This window comes from Camelus ferus, chromosome 2, assembly GCF_009834535.1.
Source record: "Camelus ferus isolate YT-003-E chromosome 2, BCGSAC_Cfer_1.0, whole genome shotgun sequence".
NCBI classification, from domain to species: domain Eukaryota; kingdom Metazoa; phylum Chordata; class Mammalia; order Artiodactyla; family Camelidae; genus Camelus; species Camelus ferus.
Window position 1 is genome coordinate 54,261,239 of NC_045697.1, and position 26,521 is coordinate 54,287,759.

At 35.9% G+C, this 26,521-nt stretch overlaps 1 protein-coding gene across 4 annotated transcripts in view; it reads left to right on the plus strand.

Annotated features, from left to right (window-relative positions):
- The window catches only part of LOC102508527 (transmembrane serine protease 11A), a 45,617-nt gene extending 22,043 nt beyond the window's left edge, over positions 1 to 23,574 (plus strand). For 2 of the 4 annotated variants that reach the window (XM_032459117.1, XM_032459101.1), the window contains 7 exons: positions 4,821 to 4,888; positions 6,825 to 6,982; positions 10,884 to 10,922; positions 12,845 to 13,016; positions 18,095 to 18,354; positions 19,653 to 19,795; positions 21,545 to 23,574. In XM_032459117.1, coding sequence (XP_032315008.1) covers positions 4,821 to 4,888; positions 6,825 to 6,982; positions 10,884 to 10,922; positions 12,845 to 13,016; positions 18,095 to 18,354; positions 19,653 to 19,795; positions 21,545 to 21,706 — 1,002 coding nt within the window. In that variant the 3' untranslated portion in view covers positions 21,707 to 23,574. The remainder of the gene's footprint in view (positions 1 to 4,820; positions 4,889 to 6,824; positions 6,983 to 10,883; positions 10,923 to 12,844; positions 13,017 to 18,094; positions 18,355 to 19,652; positions 19,796 to 21,544) is intronic. The other 2 variants (XR_004312322.1, XM_032459112.1) reach the window with 2 other exon arrangements.
- Positions 23,575 to 26,521: the final 2,947 nt, after the last annotated feature.

Genomic DNA, 26,521 nt, shown 5'->3' on the forward strand with positions numbered 1-26,521 from the left:
TATTCTTTTTTAAAAAAGTAATTCAGAGTCTAGGTTTTTGTGGTACACTGAAAGTTAATAATTTATCTCTTAAAACCTTCACTGCAAACTTTTTAATTCTATGAATTTACTTTGCCTCTCAGTCTCAGGAATATAGAACAATTTACGATAAGATTATTGAATATATTGTTAATTGCTATATGTGACTAGTTCCTCACAGACGTTTGTCTATTTCTTTCTGATAGTCTTCAAGAAACACTGAGGAAAGACAAGTGCAATCAAATAAATAAGTCTGATAACATCACATAATGTCACAACTGATTTGGTGATATTATTATCTCCTGGCTTAGAGTAATCAGAAAGTCAGACTTCCACTGCACTTCACCCACATACCCACAGACCCCATATGACAGTGGATCCAACTGCCCTCTCCAATAGATACAGCGCTGGGTTCAAAGCTGTGAAAGTTAAAAACAAGAGTTTGGTGAAAACAAAGTGCCTGGATTTCCAAGAGATCAATAAACCTCAAAATCCTGTGAGCACCACCAGTACTCAGATTGGCCATGTTCCATATAAGCTTACAGTAATGATTCACAGCTGACTTCTTGAATCTTGGGTTTTATCAAAAATCTAGATTTTAAATAGTAGATACAGTAACAACTTTTAAAAGCTTCAATAAGAACCATCAAGATTATGGTGCTTATTTTTTGAGGGCAAAGAATATGGGCTGCCTTTGGAGAGGGGCAATCATTATATACTGCTTGCTGCATGTCAGTGGGTAGGAACTCTTAGTGAAAATCCACCTGTATGCTCACCCTGAGATCAACTGACTCACTGCTATGTCACCTCGGGCAAGCCACTTCCTTATTGATATAATAATGCAAATTATCACAGTATTCACTTCAGAGGGTTGATGTGAAAAGCAATAAGATCAAATACAATAGAGTTTCTGCTTGGTGTACAGGCAGCAGACAACATTGGTAACTATTCCCACTGTTGTAACTATTGTAGTCTCACTACAGAGATTACTGAACATATTACTGAACACATCAACAAGGAGAAAAAAATTCCCTTTGAATAATTCATGAGCAGTTTTCTTTTTTCGCTAGGAGCATTAATCTCATTAATTAAGCTCATTAAAATCTCTTATAAAAGTTTCCTGGTAAATGTAAGGCTTTTTAATAAATAAATTCTCACTTTCTTTTATTAATTCATTCAACAAAAGCATACTCTACTTATTGTAGAGTATGAAAAGATAACTTTCCCTATTCATAAAGGGTTTATAGTTTAGTAGAGGGAATAATATATTTGCATAAATAACTGCATTAAGAAGTAGATTACATATGAGGAGTAAGAACAATTAAGACAAGAAGTGGAAAGATTACTCTGAGGTTTAAGGAATAATCTTAAAGTAGGTCTTATCTGAAATAGACCGTGAAGCAGAGTTGTGATTCAGAACTGCAGAGCTAGTAGAATGGGAGGGGGCTACAGATCAAAGGAATAGCCTGAAAAGGGCAAGTACCCAGGAAAACAAGAGCCATGCCTGAAAACAAAGCTGCCAATCATGCAAGGTAATGGTTGTGTTGATGGGTGAGGGGGATCAGTGACAGACGGGGGGGGGGGGGGGGGGGGGGGGGGGGGGGGGGGGGGCCCTTGAACATCTGACTCTATGACCAGAAGCTCAAATGCAATTGTGCTCTAGTCTTTATTTCTACCTTGAGTTCAGCCCTTAGAGTAAAGCAACTTCAACTGAACCTTACATAAGGGTAAAAGTGTGTTGTTGGTTTTTTTAAAGAATCTCCTATACCATCCTCTGTATTCTACTCTTACTGTAATTAGCAGAAAGCAAGAGGATCTGAATTTTTTTTCTCAGCATGTTTTTGGCTTTAAACGTTTAGTTCTCAGGGGCTCAACTGGTGTGATGTTGGAAGAAACTGCCTTCACGTTCCACTGTCCAATCTTCAGTGGCATATCTCTCTGAAGTTTGTGGCCTAAACCCAGAAACGCCCCGATGCAAATAAAAAGACTGCTCTGAGAGGAGCCAGCTGAGAACCATCTATAGTGAAAGGCGGGCTACGTGTGTGAACAGTGTCAGTTTGGGAATGAGAGCTGAAAGGCTGGGCGCGTCTGTTTGTTTGAGTTGAAGGCCTCTCCCTAACTCTTTCATTAAACACCCAACTAACCTTCAATTGCCCTCTTAGAACTTAATCTCAGTGCAACTTCCAGCACTTCAAAATCATCAAACATAAAGAGGTAATACCTTGAAAGAGGGTCTTTTGTTCAATGTTTGGAGACTAAGTTCAACTACAAAACTCTACAAATGCCACCAAATAGGAGGCATGATAGATTTATAAATCACTAACTGTATTAGGTTATGTATAATAAATTTATAACAAGCTGGCACACAGCTTTAAAAAAAAAAGTGTGCTTCGAAATTTCTGAGAATTTAGAATTAGAGTGCTAAAGTACTGGCAGAATGTTTCTGATGAAATAGGCCTTAATCTGCCAGGGAAACATTTCTAAGGGTGTCTCAAGAGAGCTAGTTCATAATTAAACTCCATTCAGCAATAAAGTTGATGTTCATGTTTTCTTTGATTTTTCCTCTGTTGTAAATTCCCTTAATGTAGGAACCCTTTCAGCCAGTCTGTACCCCAGTATTTCTCAAAGTGTTTTCCCAGCTGCCTGAATCACTGGGGCCTCACCCCAGGCCCAACCAATGAGGCTTTATTCCAGGGGCTGGGTCCTGGAATTTGAATTATAGGGAAGAAATTTCTATACTTCTGTGATTACTGGTTACCTCCACCTAGATTCTGCCTATGTTATTCTTTCAGCTCCTATCTTCCCAGACACCTGAACTATTCAGTGATGGAACTGACACTGGGGCTAGAGACTCTTCTTAGAAGGCATGTTCCCTGACCAGTGATGTCATTCAGAGTCAAAAACTTAATCTAATACTTTCACCAACAAGTCACAAACAGCCAATGGATCAATTGTGGGTGGAATTTCAGAGGATAATTACAAGCCAAACTTCTTTAAATGCCCAACCATTATTTACTTTTCTTCCTTTTACTATTGTTCACTTTTCACCCTGTTGTTTTCTGTTAGCCTTTTCTTTTCTTTTGGATTCCCCTCAGATACTGAATAATAAAACTGGCTGAGAGTATCAGAAGAAAAATGATTAAAACAATGTCACTCTTGCGAAAACATATCTTCCAAAACAATTTCATTTCTGACATATAAACCCCACACTTCTTCAGCCCATTTAAGCTTTCCCTATTTAAATATAAATAAATGTATATTCTGGATACTAGCAAATTCTCTATTTTCTCAATACTGTCTTTGATCTAAAGCTCAAAAATATATTACCAAATATATCTTTAAAAGTTTTACACTTTATCTTCAAGTCAATCAACCATTTATTTTATAACTTATTGTTATAGATTCTATGAAAGAAATTAAAGAAGGAAGTAAAGTGTACATAACATTTAACAAGGAGGTTGTGTGATTCATGAGAAGAGATGGAACTACAGATAGAAGACCTAGGTTTAAGTTCCAGTTTACTAATCCACATGATGCCAGGGACATATTTCACATAATGTCTCCAGGTGTCAGTTTCTTCTTCAAATAAGAATCAAAATAATTCTTGTACCATACAGTTATTGTAAGTGTTAAGGGGGATCTTCAATATTTTGTTTCCTAATGAATGCCTGATAGTGGCTAAGGAAATCACAACTTTCTCCTTGATCTCTGAAGCAATCTTCCCTTTATTTTTATTTTTTTGGGTCTTTCAAAATGAGATTTGGTTTTCCTGCCCCTTCCTTAGAGATTTAGGACATGGTTTTTGCACATCTGGCTCATCTACTATCAAATATGAAGCACAGTGCCTGCATGCACTATTGCCACCAACTGGTCACTAGGGGTTACTGCAAGCCAAAATCTGGGTGTGACAGGCCACAGCCTCATGATGCCTTGGCAGGCAATTAAAATTCTGAGCAAATGGACCAAAAACAGTATCATTTCTTCTCCTTCCTTGTTGACATAAACTGAGTAATACAACTTTGACCTAAACCTGCAAAACCACCTTACTCTTTCTTCGTCTCTGACTTACCCTAGGGCTCACAATCAACAACAATTAGAAAATTGTTGGCTCTTTCCTAAATCCCTAATGCCTCTTCCCTCTACTTACAGTCAAAGACCTGCAGAGAATTCTGAGACCTGTAATGCCAGGATGGGGGCTAGGGAGCCCCAAGCAGTTTACTACCAAAATACACCCAGCATTTTACATGTGTTTAATCTTTAAAAGCCTATGAGTAGCATATCAAAATCTTTGTTTTAGAGGTTAGGAAACTGAGGCTTCAGTTGGTTCAGTAACCTTTCCAAAGTCACCCAGTTCATGAGCAGAAGGAGAGGCTTCAAACCCAGTACTGAGCCAAGGTTCTCTCCACCATCTCTCAAGGCCTCCCTCTGTGTCCCATCTCTCTCTACATCTTTCTACTTCATCTTCTACGGAGTTTTAGGAAGATATCTCCTACCCTAGATACCTATGCCAGCATATTAGAGTCACCTGGAGAGATTTTTACAAATATGAATGTCTAGGTCCCCTCCAGACCATTTATAATCAGAACTCTGGGAGAGGGGCCCCAGCATATTTAAGTTTTGTTTTTGTTTTTCTTTCATTTTGCAAATGATTCTGTTGCACTACTATATTGAGACCCACTGGTTTAAATAATGACATTACTCATGTTAAAAATTTTTTCTATTGCTTTAACATTTAATCAGGGGTATATTCTTACTATAAAATATCTTATTAACATATGGTTTCTCTCTTATTGTAATAATAGGTGGATGAGATATTTATAGACTCGGCCTTGAACAAGCATTACATTAAGAACCAAGTAGTCAGACTGACGTACGTATGTTTGGGCAAAGGTGGATTCACAGCCTGGAGGGACCAAAAAAGGCAAAGGAGACAGAAACCCTCATATATTGTTACCTCTTTGGGCTTGGCTCTTGGCTGTATTTCTCATAAATATTATCTCCACAATAGTCTCGAAATATAGGATTGACCACCATTTTGTAAATGCAGAATTCAAGACTCTGAGAGGTTACGTGATATGTTCCAAATTCCCCAAGTGACAGAACGAGAATTCAAACCCCATCAACTTGTTGTAAGTCCTGGAACTACCAGAACCCATGGCCTTGAGGAAATCCAGCAGCATGTTACTGCATGCACCAAGCTGTATTCATTACACATGCCATTTCAAAAATATTAAGAAGGCAAAGCTGACCACAAAATAGGATCATGAGTCTTACCTCTAACGAAGCCCTAGTGACAGGAGGCATGCCTAAACAAAAAGATGTTCCTGTTTTAAGGAATTTATGCTTGTTGTGGTAGAGGGGGAAGACTCATATCAGTTGCAGAAATTGCTCAGAGGTTTCAATTGTGTTATATGGAAAGTATATAGCAGAACATATACGTAACAGATGCAAATCTATCCAGTATGACTCATCTTCTTAAATAAAATGAATATATTCAGACATGCTTATTTGAAAGAAACAATTATGACTTTTCTCACCAATAGACTAATGCCTCATTGGCAGACTCACTCCAAGTTCCTTAAAGCTTTACTGAGTTAACTAGTGCCCTGCAGAAGGATTTTACAATACACCTGGATAAATTCTACAATATTTAGGAGACAGAAAGCATATATTTGCTGAAACTTTCTAAATTTCATGCCTTCCTTTTCCAAATTCTGACCTGCCATAACATTCTAGCCAAGTTATCACAGTTTTATTAATACCTTTGAATTTGTTGTCATTATCACTATGTAAGCTTTTGTGTGGGTCCAGAGAAATTCCCCCTGGTAAATAATGTTTTCCTTCTGATCTGAGAAGAGGGAAAAACTACTTGGTAATTTGTTTACCAATTTACTATAAAATTCTAATTACTTATATCTTCACATTCCAGAGCCTAAGTGAAACACAATATCTAAAATATCTTCTAATTTATATGATTTCCTCTTTTTTAACTGAAGGATTCAGGAAAATAGGCCTTTAGTGCTTTTTAGATCTTGGATTTTTTGAAATGTAAAAGTAAGAGATGGCAGATCAATACACAGTTTTCCATTTTTCAGGGACCTTTTATTGTTTGGTTTTTCTAGTTTGAGTATGTAAAAATTCAACCACACATATGAAGGAACTTGAACCTGTTTACATGAAAAATTTTCCAGAAATGGACATGTTTAATCTGGAGAATACTCAGAGACCAAAAATATTGCTGTCTTCAAATATTTTATGTAGAAGAGGGAGTTTATGTTTTACGTATGTCCCAAACGGCAGACCTAAGCCAATGGAATGGAAAATGCAGAGAGACATATTTCAACTCCAAATGAAGAACTCTGCTAAAATGAGAGCTGACCAAAAAGAAATAGCATGTTTAGGGAAATGAATTTCCCATCATTTTAATTAGTTTACTGAGGTTAGACGAGCACTATGTCATGGAGGTGACTATGATTATCAGATGAGTGACTGGCCAGAGAGACCACTAAGTTTCTTCCAGGCTTCAGAGTTTATGATTTTGATGATAACATTTTGGTGCTTGAGTCTTACTCAACTACTATAACAAGCCTTCAAATTAATGGGGAAAATGCACTCAAAACATAATGAAAACTTGCAGAGAGAACATATGAAATGACCTTGAGTCATAGAGTGACATATGAGTGTGATGATCAGCTCTTGACACTTTCAACAATTAACGCATAATTTAGTAGGAGAAAATACAGAAAAGAGCATAAGATATACTTGAAGTATTTTTTGAACAAGTACCTTTCAATCGTGTGTCGTAGTCCAGAGGAAGATGGTGCAAAAGTAGATGTCATTATGGTGTTCCAGTTCCCCTCTGCTGAGCCAAGGGAAGTAAGAAAAAAAATCCATCGCATCTTGAATGAGAAGATAAGAAACACCAGAGCCTTGTCAATAAATGCCTCATCAGTTCAAGTTAATGGTAAGCAGCTACCTTTCTATGTGATGTGAGGTTCTCTATTAATTCCATTTTATGTCTAATCAAACTTTATATCATTATTTCCATTCCACATAATACCTAGAATTCAGACGGAAAACTTTCAATTTAAAAAGTGGCATTTAAAGGTTTTATTATTCTCTGATGAAAGTATGTCTGAAGTTAATTACTAAGTGTTTTTTCCTGTAGTAATTGACTGGCACTCACTCAAAATAAAACCAAATGTTTACCACTAACAGAGAGGTAATCTGACCCAGCCATGGCCTCCATGACTAAGCAAGTGAAAACACCAAGTATTTAGCAATAATTGTTCTTCTGTTTCTAAAACATAAACTCATTTGTTGCCTTTTAAAAGTATGGATAGCTTCTGTAAACAGTGAGATTATGAAGTTAGTGTGAACTTTTTTTTCCTCTGGGTACTTGGGAAAATAGTAAACCAACTTTGGAGCCACTAAAGCCATCTTATAAGTAATGCTTTAAAAATCACTAAACTAGGGGAAAAAAATCATTGGAAACATTACTGCTTCTCTAAAAAAAAGAATTAATATTTATCAAAGTCCTTTTCTATGCTCTTTACATGCAGCATCTAATTTCTATATTCTTGCAAAGTAGGCAAAAAGCACCTTTGTAGATGTGAAAGAGAGGCAAAAAAAAAAATTAAGGATTCCAATAATTAAAAGGAGCAAAGATTCAAATCCAGATCTCTAATTTCTCAAGAGGCTTTATGAAAAAAGGGCTCTGTGGTTGAATACATTTTAGAAATTCTGTCTGTAATATTCACCCCTAGGAAATTCATCCCTTATACTAACATATTAAAGACTCTGAGGAGTCCAGCTAGACAGAAACCTGTTTATCCTTGTCCATTAAGCTGTTTCCATAAACATCTACTTCCGGGAGACAAGTGCAGATTTCCCCTACAAATTCCAATGGACACTGAGAGAATCAGAGTTAAGTGTGACTAATATCAGATATGAAACAGAATGCCCTGCCCTTTCAGGGTATGGCTGACTCTTTAAGAGGAAACCTGACCAGGAAGCGAAATTTTGAGGGGATGGGATGGGCAGGAGTTCGCTGATGAGACAAAGAGTCAGCTATTCAGGGAATAAATCTGGAGACCTCTCCCAACTCAGGAGGGAAGAACCTGTCAAAGGCTTAATCCACCTTCTTTACTTTTTTGCTTGTGGGGAAGCAAATGAATCAAGGTTGTGAAATAATGGAAGTTCTGCTAAGTTACATGATGTGTTTTATGCAATTTCTGATAACCAGTTAATTTGCCAGGAACTTAAAAGCCTGAGCTTGAAACCAAAAAAGAAGCACAAAATGGTCATCAGCTGCCTGGGCTTTTTGTTTCTTACAGGCTCAGTTTGTGACCTGCAGTGTATTTTAATGACTGAAGTAGAGTCAAGGGCAGGATGTGCTGATGGAGAACCTGACTTGAGAGTTACCTGACTAATTCTAATTCCACTGAGTCACCACAGGACCATCCAAATAATTGGCCCATGCATTGCCTCCATTTTCTCATCTGTATAATTGCAATGATAATGTTTGTTATTCCTGAAATCATAGAAATACCATGAAGATATATGAGAAAATACAGAACACAGTATGGAACATATAGACTATTACCACTTAGAAAGCTAGTAAATTGTGCATATGCTTTGGAAACCTGAAAGCATTAATGTGAGTGATTCGTCGTTAAAAACAAAAAAAAAGTGGGGGAGGCCTAGAACACTGAAGGTCTCCAAATTTCCAGATGTAAAAAGAGCAGTGTTTACCAGAACTTAGGAAAGGCTCATTTAGTAGAAAGATCAGTAGAATCCTCAAGGCAATTCTTATAGACAAAAACATTGCTCTCCAGCAACACTTAATTTGAAGGACTTCAAGCAAATGGAAAACTGCAGAAATTCTAGACCAAGTCTAGAAATAACCCTCTAGCCCAAGATTTATCCATAATTTGTCAAGAATCTGTGTTTTTGTTTTGACAAATAACTGCATGGTGTGGGTCCCTTATGTGTAATATGTCAAAGCAAAACTAAAATCAGCTCTTTTGCACTGCAAATGCCAAGGCTGTGAAAGGGCTACTTACTGCCTACAAGTTGTTGATGTGGCTCCACTTCCCATCATGTTACTTGTTGCATGTACAGCCCTGGATACTAACCATTTGACTCTTAACCCAGACATGTGTTTGAGGGTCACTTTCAAAACTAAGGTGTTAATGTTTCTTTTCAGTCCCAGGCATGCAAAGTAAAAATATTTGGTCAAAGTTAGAAATCTTCAACAGCAGTTACCTGTGTATGGATAGTTTACCCCTAGGTATAATCATTCTCCCTAAAAATTTTTTCTTTAAAAATCCAATTACAGTCCCAACCATTGCACTTAACCCTGGAAAGGCGTGATTTGTATCTTGCTCAAACTAAGCTGAAGAAGTTTTAACTGAAGAGTTCTAACATTATACCATTTTCCATTTTAATGTATTACTAATATGTGGCATTAAAATACCTCATTTTATTGCACTTCCCCTTATTGCACTTCACAGATATTTTGTTTTTTATATTTTGCTTTTTGTTTTTGAAGGTTTGTGGCAACCCTGTCAGATAAAGGTCAGCATTTTTAGCAATAAAGTGATTTAATTAAGGCATCTACATTTTTTAAGGCATAATGCTATTGCACACTTTATACAGTACAGTATAGGGTAAACATAAATTTTATATGCACTGGGACACCAATAAAAAGTGACTTTATTGCAGTATTTGCTTTATTGTGGTCATCTGGAATCAAACCCATATACATATATATGTATATGGATATGTGTGTGTGTGTATGCATATATATCTGCAAGGTATGCCTGAAGTTTAAAAAAAAAACCAAGAAATTTACTACCATAATAAAACATTTGACAGAAAACTGAGTTCCTTCCGCAAGTAAACACTGAGAATCTGTCCTGACCAATTGATTCTTCACCATATAATGGTTTGGACAAACCTTTAAGGATATTCTTAAATTGGATTATTTTCAAAAGCTCACACTTTGTAAAGTTCACCATCACTTGTTTCCCAAATGAAATTTATAGAAGGTAAGTAGAAGGAAACATTCTTACTGTGCACAATGGGAAATTAGATGCAGAGAATATGAGTTTCAGAAACACGGCACTGGTAGAAATAAGTAAAACAGTCTAGCCTCATTATACTCATTAAGTCTTTTTAATTTGAAAACCATTACAATTTTCATGCAGACTTCCACCAACTTAAGTTTAAATGTTTGTATGTATTTTATCAGATTCCTAACTCTGCTGGAAATTGACAGATTTTAATCTTAGATTCTGTACAATAGTTGGCCTTTACCAATATTAAGCAGATGTTTGATAAGAAGACACAACAGGTTTAGAACTGCATTATAAATATAGTTTATGTGGGCATTTTGTTTCTTTTTTTTATTCCCAAACCATTTGACCAAAGAAAGGCTTATATGAAATCTTAAAGCGGGCCTGTCCTGTTTGTGGCTGGGTGTGAGCCTAAAGATCCCATCTAGTCACTCCCTTTCTCCACTTTCTCTATCTCCTTAAGGAAAATCCAAAGAGGCTTTACCCTGCACCTTTGGAGAGCCACTGTTCTGTATTAATGCAAACTACTCATGGTTTTGATCATCCACTATTTGTGTCTTAATTACTCACTGCTTGAGGTATTATTCACCTAATTCAAGGTTGTCTATGAATTTCTACAAAAATTGTACACCTATTCTGTTACATCAGGTAGCTATTTTCCTGACTGATCCATATGCTCAAGTGTCTAGAATCCATAGTTAGTCAGTATCCTCTGATAATTTCTGGTCATTGAGACCAACCAGAAGAATATCAAATCATCATTCTTTGTTCTATTTTGTTTTTCAGCAGTGAGCTCATCAACAGGGAAGCTAACTGTCCAAGCATGTAAGTCTAATTAGCTTATAAAAACAAGTTCAATTTCCATATCATAAAGGACAGTATCTTCAAATATTAGCTCAAAATTTCCCATCCATGTCCCACATTTTCTTTGGGAGAAAATAACAATTGGGCAAGAGATGAAAATACATCTCTTCTAACTCTGAGACTGATGTTTTTGTCATGTTCTAGGCAAATATTTTACATGGTGGAAATTTGGGGACAATTTAAAGAAATTATATATTTCTGATTTTGAATAAATGGGCTTGCCTTTCTAATTTTTTTAAATGCTATGGAATACGCTTTATGCTGAGAAATAAAATAATGAGAAAGTGAAACATGGGGAGGAGATAGCCCCAATTATTTGTGACTGACCTATAAAATGCATTAATTATACTCATCTTCGTAGTTGACAGCAGCTCCACTCACTCACTTCATATCACTGTGCCCTAAATTTTGAAAGTTTTTATAGCAGTGTGATGAATTTGAGCAAAGGTGTTCGTTCATTTTCATCCGTGTCTTGCAAATACACTATATATTTTTATTCATTCATTCTACAAATATCTTTAACATCTACCAAGTGCCAGGAAGTGAATACAAGTGTGAATGAGACATGATTCCTCCTCTAAAATTAAGAGTTCAGAGGTAGGGGAAGACATAAATAAATTAGAAAATGTTAAAAACAATGTGATCAGTGCTATGACAGAGAAAGTACACTATGCTATGAGAGTCAGTCACAGAGTCAACTAACCTGATCTTTGTGGACTCAGAAGGTAATTCCTGATACAAGAGAGAGGAAAGACCACAAGTCAAGTGACAAGTGGGATTAGTGTCCTGAGCAGGGGATGTGGTATGTAAAAATGTCTTCAGAAAAGCAAGAACATGGTCATTTCTTATAAATGAAAAACATGAGTATGGCTGGAACAGAGAATGGGGGTTTGGCAGGGGGCATGGGAAAGGGGTGTGATTAATAGTGATCAAGGACCAGAACCATGCTGAAACATTTCGATTTTGTTTGGAGGGCAATGAGAAGTCACTAAAGGATTTTATACATATCAGAAAGGTCACTCAGTTTTCAGTGTGGAGAGTGGACTGCAGGGGCAAGACCAGAGGCAGGAGGATGAACCGGAAAGCTGTTGCAGTCCTCCAGATGAGAAAAATGGTTGTCTAAACTAGAGAAATGTGATGGAGATTTCTAAAATGACTGGCCACAGTGGGGGTGTAATCAGTACTGGTAAAATAAATTTCCCCTTTTGATACTTCACTTATAGGAACAAGAACTGAACCTACCATATTTTCTTTATTAGCACCATGCTCCAAACAGGCTTAATTCTTAGCAGGAACCCTAGGCAGCAAACTAACCTCTGATCTGATGCACATAGTACATTACATATTTATTTCCACCAATAGTGAATGTGATGTTTATATGGAAACATGGAACCCTCCATCCTGAAGAGTGAGACTGGCCATGATACATTAACTCAAGCGCACCTTAGGAACTAGTCAGAAAAATGTATAGGAGAAGGAGTTCCAAGGAATTGGCAGTTACCTCCCTAACCAGTTCTTCCTTCAGTCGAAGAGGACTTCAAAGTAACATGATGGGCTCACCTAAAGCTGAGAAACAGTCATCTTAGTAGGAGCTCCCAGAACATCTGGATAATTGATACTGCAAGTCCTCAGGACACATACTTTGTGGTGTGTCAACCCTTTGCAGCCTTACATAGCTTCAGAAGGCAATATATATATCCACATTTACAAATGGGGGGAGTGAGCAAAACACCAGCTATCAGGAAATACAGAGGATGGATATTAATGTTGTGCATGTTTATATAATGACAGATGTAAATATTGCATGGCAATACTCTACTAGTCTCTCTGTGTGAAAGATTATTGAGATGTTTCTTATGACTTAATGATCTCATGTCTTTCAGGTTGTGGTAAAAGAGTTGTTCCATTAACAGTCAACAGAATAATGTCCGGAGACCTTGCAATAAAGGCTGCCTGGCCGTGGCAAGCTTCCCTTCAGCATAACAATATACATCAGTGTGGGGCCACCCTGATTAGTAATACGTGGCTTGTCACTGCAGCGCACTGCTTTAAGAAGTAAGTGATTGATGTTAACTTGCTACTACTGCTAAAAAAAATTCTGAGTTTTATCTTCTGAGTAATAATGCCCCCAAATTCTACTGAGGTAAAATGAGAAAAACTTTTCAGGTTCATTTCTAAAATAATTTACACTAGCACTTATTTGGAAAGTCAGTGGGGTTATTATAATCATTATCCTAGTGTATACTGATCAGGTCCTCAGAGTTTTACATAAAGAAATTGTTTAAAGAGACAGAAGTCCTAAAACAAAATATTTACTAATAACATATATAATTAATTCTTTCTCAAACAATCCTCTTAATACTAGTGTCTGTTTCTGCCAAAGATTTGGGCCAGTCTCAAAATTATCAAATTAATTACAAAGTGAAATGAAAATCTTCAGTGGACATAGGAAGTTGATAATGTGATAATGGAGAATTGCTCAAATCAAACCTATAGTTTTGACATATGAAGATCTAATGGAATTAGAGCAGTTCACAAATCAAAATGAAAAAATGATCAGGATGATAAGGACAGGCACTTGAAAGAGATTCCTTTGAGTGACAGATTATTAAGAGAGGGTTTTGGGCCACCCAATGAGACCTTCATATACTATGACACCTCTTGACAATGGTGCTACAAAGGGCAAACTGAAGTAAAGAGAAAGTTTCATGTACTTGTTTGAATGAACAGTTGACACTTGATTCTTTATTCATTCTGAGCATAGTTACAACATAAATTTTATTAAGTAAAAGATAAAAGTGACTGTTTTTTTCATAATTTTAGTTTTACTTTAAAGAGAATAACCAGTTGGATTTTTACGTTTAAAATCTCGGATTTCTTCTAGGTAGATTCACTTTATGGCCTTATTTTCTAGTATCGATTATCATGGTGATAACAAGAGCTTCCTGGGTATTTCTGTAAAGCAGGTGGAAATAGAACTTAGTAGGTAAAATATTGCCAGACAGTAGGGGAGCTGGATCTGATCTCTGCAACCTTGGGCAAATTATTAAACCATAGTGTAATGGGAAACAGATGGACTAGATCATCTCAAGATCCTTTTGAGTCCTATAATTTTGACTTTTGATAGCACAGTAAGTTCTGCCTACATATGAGTCTAAACCTATATAGAGACTTAGATTCTTAAAGTGTGAAAGACATGAGAGTTCAATAGGTCAACATAGTAGAAATAACAGAAATCCCTTAGTCAGGTGCCTAGGTTGGGACTGAATATCTTAAAATAATGGAGAGCTTACTAGCTCCAAAGTTAGGCGATTTTGTGGTAGATAGTTCTGTGTTTGCAAATACCTTTATAACACTGAATACCAAATCTGCCACCTAATAACTTTTATCCATTGATATTTGTTCTTTCATCTGGAATAAAATGGATCAAATTTATTTCTTCATCCATTGAACAGCTGTTTCTTAGTTTCTCTTTTTCAGGCCTTATTATACATTATAAAGTAAGTGAGAATCTCTAAACTATATGTGAAAATAAATATTCTATTTTATTTCACAGCATCAACTTTCAGATGACCTCAAATCTTGGTTCTTCTCTAAATGCTCTTGATTTCTGTCAGTGTCTGCCTTAAAATATGCTTCGAAGAACTAAATACATCTCTCAAGACAGATAGTATGACCAGTGTCTTAATGACAAAATAAAATGGGAAGACTTCTGGAAAAAATTAAATAATATAAACTGAATGCAAGGGTAACAAGTAACTCAGTAAATAAACAACTCTATCCAAAGGATGATGATCAAGAATTGTTGAAATACTGAGGATATTTTTAACGGCCCACTAAAGATCTCAACTCTGCATCATGTCCTAGACAGAATATTTTCTGGGCTTGGCACATGATGTAAAAGTTATGCTTATAAAGTAGCTAACATTCTCTGGAAAGGAAAATCAATGTGTGGGTAAGAAAGTCAGAAATTTCAAAAGGATTTTAATTATGTTAGAGTAATAAGCAATAACTAAATGATGAATTTAAGCAGATATAAATATAAGGTTCTAACTTGAGTCAAAAAAAAAAAAAAAAAACTAAGTCTGTCAGTACGGAAAGCAGGTATCGGCTTTAACATGTAAAAATTGCTTAGAAATTTTTGCCACAAGATAGTCCACTGCAAATCAGTTGTTTACAAAACTATATTGTGATTTAGACTGCATTAAAAGAAATGTAGAACCCAGAATAAATAAGATGTTAGACTCTGCTTTGATTAGATCGTACCTGCAACAGTGAATTCTGCCTTGGAAAACACACTTAGGGAGAACCTGACACAGTGAAGTGCTTTTAAAAAGTTTTATTCCAATGTATATTCTTGCCTTCTTTGTCAAAGATGAGAATGTCATTCTAAGTGAAGTAAGCCAGAAAGAGAAAGAAAAATACCATATGAGATCACTCATATGTGGAATCTAAAAAACAAAAACAAAAACAAACAAACAAAAACAAAGCGTAAATAAAGGACAGAAATAGACTCACAGAGAATACAGACTTGTGGTTACCAGGGGGGTGGAGGGTGGGAAGGGATAGACTGGGATTTCAAAATTGTAGAATAGACTACACTGTATAGCACAGGGAAATATACACAAAATGTTATGATAACTCACAGAGAAAAAAATGTGACAATGAGTGTGTATATGTCCATGAATAACTGAAAAATTGTGCTGAACACTGGAATTTGACACAACATTGTAAAATGATTATAAATCAATAAAAAATGTTAAAAAAAATTTAAAAAAAGTTTTAGATGATAAAGAAAGGTGATAATATATCCAAACAGCCTTGCCACTCAACATGTGGTCCACAGACCAGCAGCATTCACATCACTAGGAAATGTGTTGGAAATGCAAGAATCTCAAGCCCCACAGAATCAGGAGCTGTATTAAAAGGCTCCCCAGGTTATTTGCACACTAAAGCTTGGGAAACACCATCCTAGGAGGCAAACATTTTATCCTGAGAAAGCCTGTAGAGATGGTAGTTTTATTCATAAATCTGAGGCACTTTCTTATGGAAGAGAATTCAGGAATCAAGGAAAGACTTGTCAGCTGTCAGAGCTGCTCAAAGATGAAGGGATTGCAAGGTGAAGAAAAGGACTTTAAAGCAAAGAAGACATCCCCATCTGCAGAAGGGTTCGAGCACAGACTCTCGTCAAGTGATAGTGTTCCTGTAACAATGATGACTATTTATTAAGCTCAAGGATGCTACAAATATTTGGTTAGGTGCTTAAGATTTGTTTTGTATAATTCTTACACCCACTTCACTTGGTAAATCCTGCTTATTAGTAAGCCCTTTTTCACTAAAGAAAATCAGTGAAATAACTTTCTCAAGGTCTCAATGTTAAGAGATGGTGGAGCTGAACACAAGCACGTCTTCCTCATGGCAAGCCCCATTTTTTAAGCGTTATATCTGTGAGGACTGAATGACTTCTGAGGTTACTTCATATTATTGCAGTTTAACATTGAGTGAACACTTGAAGAAATCTCATCACATAATTGGTTATTTTTAAGCTAGTAATCAACAAAATTTTCAGATCCTTTTTATAGGAATGGCTTCCAGATTAGGTGTCACCATTTCAAATTTTTATAAATTATTTGGTGATCTAAATATAGTTTAATAGTCATCATTATTAAATTGCATCTTGTTGATTTGGGCCCAGATTAAAAACGTACAAAGTTTATTTGTAATCTTCACTTAGTATCTTTCACGTCAGGTGTATTTTTCAGGTTTGTCATCCTCAAATGTAATAAACACAACCTGTATTAAGCAATATCAGGGCACTGTTTGAAAGCTGTAAATAAGCACTCTCATTTTGGTAAATTCAATGCAAGTTCTATCCTTTGCATTTCCAAGTTTAAAATACTTAGATTTATGGTAAATTCATCCAGGCATGACTAAGTTGACCAGATCTGTACCAATAAAACTCAAGAAAGACTTGATAGTTATTTTTATGTACAAAAGCAATTTTGTATAAAAACAAAATTTTAAATTGCCTTAAGAATAAAAATAATTCCAACACAATTAATAGCTGTCAAATTGGACTTAAATCCCATTGATATGTTTATCTTCTTCTTCCTATGACTAAAGCTACCTGTTAAGAAATAATTAGGTTGAGAAATGAGTATTCATACGGGTATCTTTGCTTATCCCTCATGGGGATGTCAGTTCAATTATTTAGTTAAGGAATATTAGTCTTGTTACTAATGAATAGATTTTGGTGAGAGATGGTATCCTATAAAGAGTAGTGAGAGACAAGCCGACTTGTGATACTAGGCATATAATTTAATACATCTAGGCCCTATTTTTCTTAAGTATAAACATAAGCTTTAGTAGATGACCTTTCCAATCCTTGGATGTACCATGATCCACCAGCTTCTCATCCAGTGAATTCCCATCTCACTTGCATAGTACCTAAGCGCTTTATTCATGACCTATAAAACACTCTAAAATCTGGCCCCTGCCTACCTTTCCAACCTCACCCCCCACCTTTCTTCCCTTGTGCCATGAACCATAGCCTGTTTGGTCTAAGCCCTTGGGAAGTTTGACTGGAAACTTGTCTTCCTATCTTCTCATAGCTGACTCCTCGTCAACCATGTCTCAACCCAAATGCCACGCTCTCAAAAGAGACTTGTCTAATTACCCCCTTGTATTCTATCCTGTTGCCCTGTTTTATTTATAACCCTTCTCACTGTTGTAAGTTATTCATCTGTTAATTTGTTTTGTTCTTTATCTTTCACTGCCATCAAATACTCCCACCAGTAGAGAATTTTGTCTTCTTCACCACTTTATCTCCAGCACTTCAAATAAGTTTCAGCACAACACAGATGTTTAATAGAGATTTGCCAAAAAAATAAATGAATAATATTTTATGTGCTTTACAGTTCTAAAACTCAATAATTCTGTATTGGATTTCAGCTCAAAGATACTGTTTGTGTACATTTTACCTTTCAAAATGTTAAGAGTAAACTATATTTAAGTGGTCAAAGAAACCTATCATTGCAACCAAGTATTTCAGGATGAAATTTTCTCTTTTATTAGCCTACATGTGATTACTGTAACACAGTTCATATATTCTGTTCATTTCTAACCTTTTCCAGGAAAGCAAATCCAAGTCAATGGACTGTTAGCTTTGGAACAACAATCAACCCTCCATTAATGAAAAGAAGTATCAGAAAAATTATTGTCCATGAGAGGTACCACTCCCCAGCAAGAGAGTACGACATTGCTGTAGTGCAATTCTCTCCCAGAGTCACTTTTACTGATGACATCCGTCGGGTTTGTTTGCCAGAAGCCTCTGCGTCCTTCCAACCAAATTCAACTGTCTATATCACAGGATTTGGAGCACTCTTCTATGGTGGTGGGTGTCTCAAAATGGATCACAGAGCACCTAGCCCTATTTATGGCAGTATGATTTGATGCACATCAATATTATCCTGTCAGATTTTCTACAGTTTGTTCAGATTAGTTAGGGCTCCTGTTTTGCAAGTGACAGAAACTCAACTCAAATTAACTAAAAAAGCAATAATAAAATTGCAAATTTTGCCCTTATAATTTGGAAGTCAAGAGATGAGTCTGCCTTCAGACACAGTTTGAGTTTGTATGATGTCATCAGGCTCTGAATCTCTGAGTCTTTTCATTAATTACTTGGCTGTTTTCTCCTAGGTCGCCTTCATATAGAGGGACTCTAGCTCCACATAGTGGCAAAGGTGGCCAACAGCAGCTCAGTGTTTATGTCATCTTCACCTAGTTGATGCTGAGGGCAGAACATGTCCCTCTCTTTGCCAGAACCTACTTAATTCCTGAAATGGTTTCTTATGGCCCAGGGGTACTCAGATAGACTTGCTAACTCAAAGACTCACTTCTACATCTGTACAAAGAAAGGCAGGTATGTGATTGGCAGCCTGGTCAGAATCATATGAAACTAGAGAAAGACAGTTTCAAAAGGGAAGATAGAAAAAAATGTTCCCTCTAACACTAAAATCTATGTGCCATTCTCTATGCAAAGCCAGGTATGCACTAGGTGTGTTGTGATCTTCACACCCACCTTCACTCCCAGACTCCTTCACCTTGAGCCCATCTCTGTGAGCCTCCTCTCTCTTTTTTTCATCTCCTCTTCCCCGTAGTTTGCTCCATCACTCATTTTCACTTTCCTCAGTCACATCATAAAATTTTCCTTTGTTCAGCTCCGATCTGCAGTTGTAGCATAATATGCTTCAGAACCAAACAGACTAATTAAGAGTGATCAGGGATAAGATTACTATAGAGAGAGAAATCGTCTCTGCTAACAAACCTTCCGTTGCCCTCTCAAAAATGATTTAACTTAGTATACTAACTCAATCTTTTAAGAAATAAAAATGATTTCATTTTTGAATGTTTGTGGGGCATACTTAGTCAGACACACTCTGGATTCTAAAATCTGGTCCAGGTACATACATATAACAATAGTGAGAGGGATTCTTGAACTCTGGGCTTGAGAAGATAAGAAAGGGCTTTCTGAGAGTAACATCCATTCACAGAGCTCTAGACAATTTATTTATACACAATAAACTCTGAAGAATAAACCTTTAATTCTCATTCTCCATTAAGGAGGCTGGTTTTAAACACTGAAATTACTTTGTTTTTCCTTTGTACTTTGTTTTCTTTACTTTCTATAAGGGGAATCCCAAAATAATCTTCGAGAAGCCAGACTGAAAATCATAAGTGACGATGTGTGCAAGCAGCCACACGTGTATGGGAATGATATAAAATCTGGAATGATTTGTGCTGGGTATCTGGAAGGAACTTATGATGCCTGCAGGGTAGGTGGAGAGAGAATATTCTGATATCATTAAAAAAATGTATCTGTCTCAAGAAATATTTTACGTTCTTTACATTAGTAAAGTACAGATATCTTATTTCAAATTTTTCTAACTGCAAATTTCACAACACAAGCATATTTTTAAATGTTTTATTGAGCAAAATGAAATAAGTGAAGAGTTTCTTTGATGCTATCAAATAAACTAACCAATGAAATTTAATTTGCTTAACAGCAGAAGCCCAAAAGTTCATAAAGCAGAATCCCTTTCCTTAAAGAGCTCACATCTAGAAAGAAAACAATCATGAACAATGAATTCTGATGTGATATTATAAATTACATAATGGACAAATTTTTTATTAATGTGTAGTTGACTGAGAATATTGTGTTGGTTTCAAGTGTGGAGAACAAATATTTTTGGCTTGAAGGGAACATTTTTGGAACAAGTATTAGAGAGATGAAGCCTGAAGCATAAATAGCACCCAGTTATAGAATAAGAGAAGAATACTATAAAAAAGAGAAAAGGCATTGCCAAAATTATGAAGATGTGAAATTACAATTCATATCTGAGGCAATTCCAAGTAATGTGATGGGTCTCAGCCTGTGGAGGATGGGAGGTGAGATGCAGTTACAGTCGACCAGGTGGATCAGTCCCTTTTCCAGTGCTCCCCTCTATTGTACAGCATCTATTCTGCGTGAATATTTTCTGACAAAGGTGTAAAGTGTTTTTCCTCCTGGTGGCACTTGCTTTATGAGATTCTTAAAAACTCCAAGGAGGTGATTCTCCATGGTGAAATGACAGGAACTGGTTTGTTATCAGGTGGCAGAAAGCCGTGCCCAGAGTCCCACAAATTACACAACACAGACACCTCTGTCAAAAAAAGAGCAGCAAGTTTTGCAGCATCTGGTAAGATGGGTAAGGGCAGCATCTGGTCCATATCTAGCTTCAGTTGCTGAGAACGTAGAGGGAGGCAGCTGGAATTCAGGGAATCCAAAGAGAGGTTCATGCCATGACAGACAAGTGGAAGGTGGTGACCAGAGTGCAGGAACACACCAGACGTGGGAATCTAGGCAAACGGGGAGATTAGTGATAAGCCTCAGGGAAGACTGGTGATCATAAAGTGCTTTCACTGGATTGGGGAGCTGAGGTAAGATTCCTGCCCCCTGACTATACAGTGAGTAAGTAATAAGAGCTCTAGTCATAGAAAATTGGGTAAGGTATTGAGGAAATGACTCGGGCACAGAGCTCTAAGACAGGAATACAGTCACTGCTACTGAGTACATGGTAAGGGACCTAGTCTGACAAAACAGAAGTCTAGGCACCCTGCTTAGAGTCAGAAGAAATCCAACATCGGCTTGACAATCTGTGCTGTATATGTGAAATTTTAAGAATAGACCGTAAACATTCTCACACAAACACACAAAGTAACTGTGAGGTGATGAATGTGTTAATTAACCTGATTGTGGTAATCATTTCACAAAGTATATATGTCAAATTATCATGTTATATACTTTAAATATATATAATTGTATTTTTAAATTATTTGTCTATAAAGCTGAAAAATTTTTAAAAATTAAAATGTTGAAATTGAACTGAGGCCTTTATAACTTTTGAAATCCATGTTTCAATTAATTATCCTATAATTGGTAATCTATACATTTACTACCAATAATAAAGCATGTGGTTCATTAAAATATCTTAAGTAATAAGTTATATATTTAGCTTATTTTCTTTTTCTTTTTTTCTTTTCAGGGTGATTCTGGGGGACCTTTAGTTGGAAAGGATCTTAAAGATACCTGGTACCTCATTGGAATTGTGAGCTGGGGAGATAACTGTGGTCAAAAGAACAAACCTGGAGTCTACACAAAAGTGACTTATTACAGAAACTGGATTGCTTCAAAAACAGGCCTCTAATTCCCTATACAAGTTAAACATGGAGAGCTGTATGCAGATCATACATGTATGAGAATCCAAATATTCTGTGGATGTAAGTACAATGAAGTGAGATTAAATGACATGATTTAGTTCAACACTGCTTTCATCAATCAAAAACCCATAGCCAATTTAAAAAAGATCTAAATCTGTAAAGTAGTGGATCAATTTAACCTGGCCTGCAGCTCTTTAAATCATGCAAGCTAGAATATTAATGAGGAGTAGTGCAAATTTCTGAGGACAATCCACGATATTTTTAGAATGTCTTTGTTAGGGGTGTCCCCTTAAGTGAGAAACTTTTTAAACTCTCAGAGTTCAGGAAACCCTTATATAATTTTCTATTATTTCTCCAGAGCTCACAAATACTTCTTTTTTTTTCTTGTTCTTCCAGATTTTCCAAAGAGATTTCCCACATTTTCTATTTATAACCCCATTGAAAGGATCCTCATTTAAAAACAAAGTTATATCTAGGAAACAAAGTATGGTGATAAATCAAGCCAGAAATCTAACTTTTGTCAGCTGTGAAACCTCCCTAATTTCTTGGTGATTCTTTAACATATATACACACACACAATATACTTAACTTCAGATATACCCAGAAAAACCTGATTAATGAGTAAATATATATAGTAATTAGCTAATCAAAACGTATTTTTGTTACAGAGGGGAAAGGTGATGGTAGTTTTATGAGCAGTCCCGAAACAATGGCACAAAAATTGGACATTTTATAGATGCATTTATATATTTGGACCACCAGGAGGCGTCCTTGTACATTAATGCCTAGAAAAAATTGAGAATTTGCTAATATGTTGAAGAATTAATGAGCATTATCTTTCCACATAGAAAAAGTTTATTCCTTTGTATTACTGCAAACAATTATCTCCTAAGGCTTGCAGCAATAGCCTGACTATTTCAACCATGAAAACTAGTTTAAAAAAAATTAAGAAATGTAAATTTTGAGGATTACCATACAGAACACATGAACAAAGTGATCTGAAAGAGCAAATAAACCCCCTAGGTAGTGTTTCATGAAGACATTAGGACCGTCAGGCTCATGTATTCCATTATACAATTAAATGAAGATTTTTGTGGAAACTGTTACTCTATGTCACAAGGCTAGCTAAACATCAGGGTTACAGGCAGGGTGTCATTTACTTACGTGGTTCAAATATAAACCAAACCAGTGGAAAAATCACTTTGTAATAATTTCCCCCACGTGCAACTGATAAGGCATGAAAATAATCCTAAAATAATCTAGAAGAGATTTAAAATTTATTCATCACAAAAACTGTTCCGTAACTTAGACTCACAAAATTTTAAAGCTTAGGAGAGACGACATGTCACATGCGCCAACATACTCATGGTTCAGAGAACTGAAGGCAAGGAATGTAAATGACTTGGTGAAGCTGTAGGTAATTTGTATCCCCAGCGGTCTTCATACCCAGGTGCCAATTTTACATGCCCTTTTCCTTACAAAGTATCTTTATGATTGTCTATATTTATTGAATCATCAGTTGTAGAAAAATTACAGTGAGTTCTATGAAATGTTTTAAATTAAGAAACTCTTAAGAATTTTAAATTGGCTTGCTGTCAATTTTCTGAACTCACTTCAAGATAAAGTTGCTTCTTCACATGTAAAATTATACATACACATATAAACTATTCAGTATTATGATGGTAAGATATAATTTTGATTTCTAGTGTTAAGATTCAAGAAATTATCTTAGAGGTAAAACTTTGCATTTGTTTTGTGCAATATTTAATTCTGGGTCACATGTAAATGAATACCACTGTATCATTTAAAATCTAATAATAATAAAGTTGGTGATTGGAGCATTCTACAAATAATATCACTGAATCTGTGTTAGACTAATAACATGAATCTTTTTCTCAAATGCTGTTAAAACCATATTTCTTTTAAATAAGTAGTTTGGGTCACTCCGAAGCAAGATTTCTCAACTCAACTTTCTCACTTTGGACATTCTGGCCTGGATAATTCTTTGCTTTGAGAGTTATCTTATGGACCGTAGAATTTTAGCAGCACCCCTGACCTACTAGATGATGTAACATACTCCTTCTCCCAAAATTATAATACTCAAAAATATATCCAGACATTGGCAAATGTCTCCTAAGGGGAGACTTATCCCTGTTGAGAACTATTGTTCCAAAGGAGCTTGATTATTTTCAGAAATGCCAGATCTATCTCAAAATTAAGACACTAAGTGTTCAAAACCTACAAACTCCTAGTCAAACTGTATGTTCACTATCATGTTCCTAAAAGAAACAGCAGAATAAGTGTTTTTAGTCAGTGGCTATTTCAAATACAGAGTGATCTCCACACACAGTGTGCTTAGAGAGTCTCTCTCCTACCCTTACCTTCACTATATTCATGGAGCACCATTAACCATTCCAGTAAAGACAGGTATTCTATGAATATACCCTGTAGTAGAGTTTTTCCATCTTGACAACAATCCACAGTAAGAAATATATTTTATATCATAGCTCCATAGATACGTAACAAAATCCGTATGTATTAGAAATTGAAACGAAAGTTTCATAAAACAATACCCACCTTACTAAATACAATAAAATCTAATATTTTCTATTCTGTTTCATTTTTTAAAAATGCTTGCTCCACCAACAAAATTGATTTCACAACCTAACCTGCAGTTCCTATAGAACATTCTGGAATAATCATTCACATTATTAACATCATATTGTTATTATGTCACCTGCTCCCACTGCTTTCCCCATCTTTAATTTATCTCTACTCTATCCATTTAGCAAACTGTCGCTAGGTTATGATACTATTCAAGAATGCTACTCCCATGGACTCAAATCTTCACTGATTTTCCCTTTGCCTGACAAACTGAGTCTAAATCCATGTCACCATAGCTTTTAAGGCCCTTTACAATCTGCCAACAACCAGTAAGTTTTGTTTTACTTGTACTCAGTGCTCTTATAACACTGAATGTTACTCTTTATTTCTAGAACACGTAGATAGTAGGTCATGCAATGTTCTCTTCACTCTATGAGATTTAGCTCAATTATCACCTCTACCAAGAATACCTTTATTATTCCAGACAAAATTACTCTCCATCAAATGTTTTTGTTCTTCCCCTAGAGCATTTCTCATACTTTACTGTGTAATATTTTATGTACATTTATTATCTCTAAAACTATTCTAATTTGTTAGGCTAAATGTTGTTTTATTCATCTTTGTATTCCCCATAGTACTTAGTACAATATTCTGTATATACTATGTTTAGTGAAAGAATAAATTAACAGAGGCTAGTTATGATTTCTATGAAGGAAACACACCTCAGTTCTCAGTTGTTAACTGCTTTCCAGGGTCACTTTCTTTACACTGCTTTCCAATCTGTGCTGGTCCTGCTTTGCATGTTCTTGAATGTTTCTAAAGACCTCCTGCTCTCTGCCTACACCAGAAGTAATCAAGATACAGTAGGGCAAGGCTTTGACCTTTCAGGAGACCTTCTAAATCAAAAACTTTTCCCCATATTCTCTTAAATGAGCACATCCCAAATTCATAAGAGAAAGTTAGAATGGAGCGTGGAGGAGCCCATTCTAGGTGAGGAGTCACATCACAGCTGAGCACAGCTCTGTTTCCTCTCTCCCACGCTGTCTGAGGCAACAAACACTACTCATAGTGCAGAAGCACAAACACTATTTCTGACTTTTCATGAAAACCACTCGAAAAACACCTTGCCCTCACACTGCCTTTCACTGGGCCATTTTCAGAACCTAACCATCAAATAGGAGATAATTACACCATCTCCTACTTGAATCAAATTCTTTATTTCCTTCTCATTTAGATGCCTCTGAAAAGAAATCAGATCAACAGCTTAGAGCCCAGGATAAATAATAAAACAAAACAAAACAAAACAAAAACAGACTGGATTCCAAGGTGAACTGGTAGCTTCTCCCTGTTCCATGACTACAGACTATTCCTAATCCCCCAAAAAACTATCATAGTTTTGAACATTTTTGTTCAAAAGTCTTTAAAAACAAATAAGGATGAATCAGAGGAAATGTACCAGTATTACTAAAAACAAAAACAAAAACAAAACAACTCAAGTGCATGCTCTTTCAACAGTGAGAATTGTTATCTTTGTGTCAAAAGGATGTTATTGATGCATTTTCATGATTCCAAATGACCTCAAATCCTGTTCAAGTATACCTCTCTACAATCACATGTTTCATAGATTAGTGAAAGAGTTCAACACTAATACAAAGCCTGGCCATTGTTGCTCATTTGAATCAGCTGAATTATTAAATATAGGTTCAAATAATCTTTTAAACTATTTGTAAAAGATTATACTACCAAATCACACATTTGATGGATAGCATGCATGGAAGCATAACATAGAAGTAAACAATGTGAAATGAAACAGAATTTATTTGAATTCCAGTTCTACAGCCTACCAGCTAAGCCACTGTGGGTCTGTTATTTGAACTCTGTGATGGTTAGTTTTATGTATCATCTTGATTGGGACACAGTGCCCAGATATATGGTTAAACAATATTTTGGATGTTTCTATGAGGGTGTTTTGGACTATATTAACATCTGTTCCACGCTTCTGAAAGAGAATTGGCAATAAAACTGTGTAAATTTAAAGTATACAACATGATGACTTGATTATATATATATACATTGTGAAATGAATACCGCATTAAGTAACACACCCATCACTAACATGTTTATCTTTTTTTTTTTGTAGTGAGAACACTTAAGATTTACTCGTAGAAGATTTCAAGTATACAATACAGTATTATTAA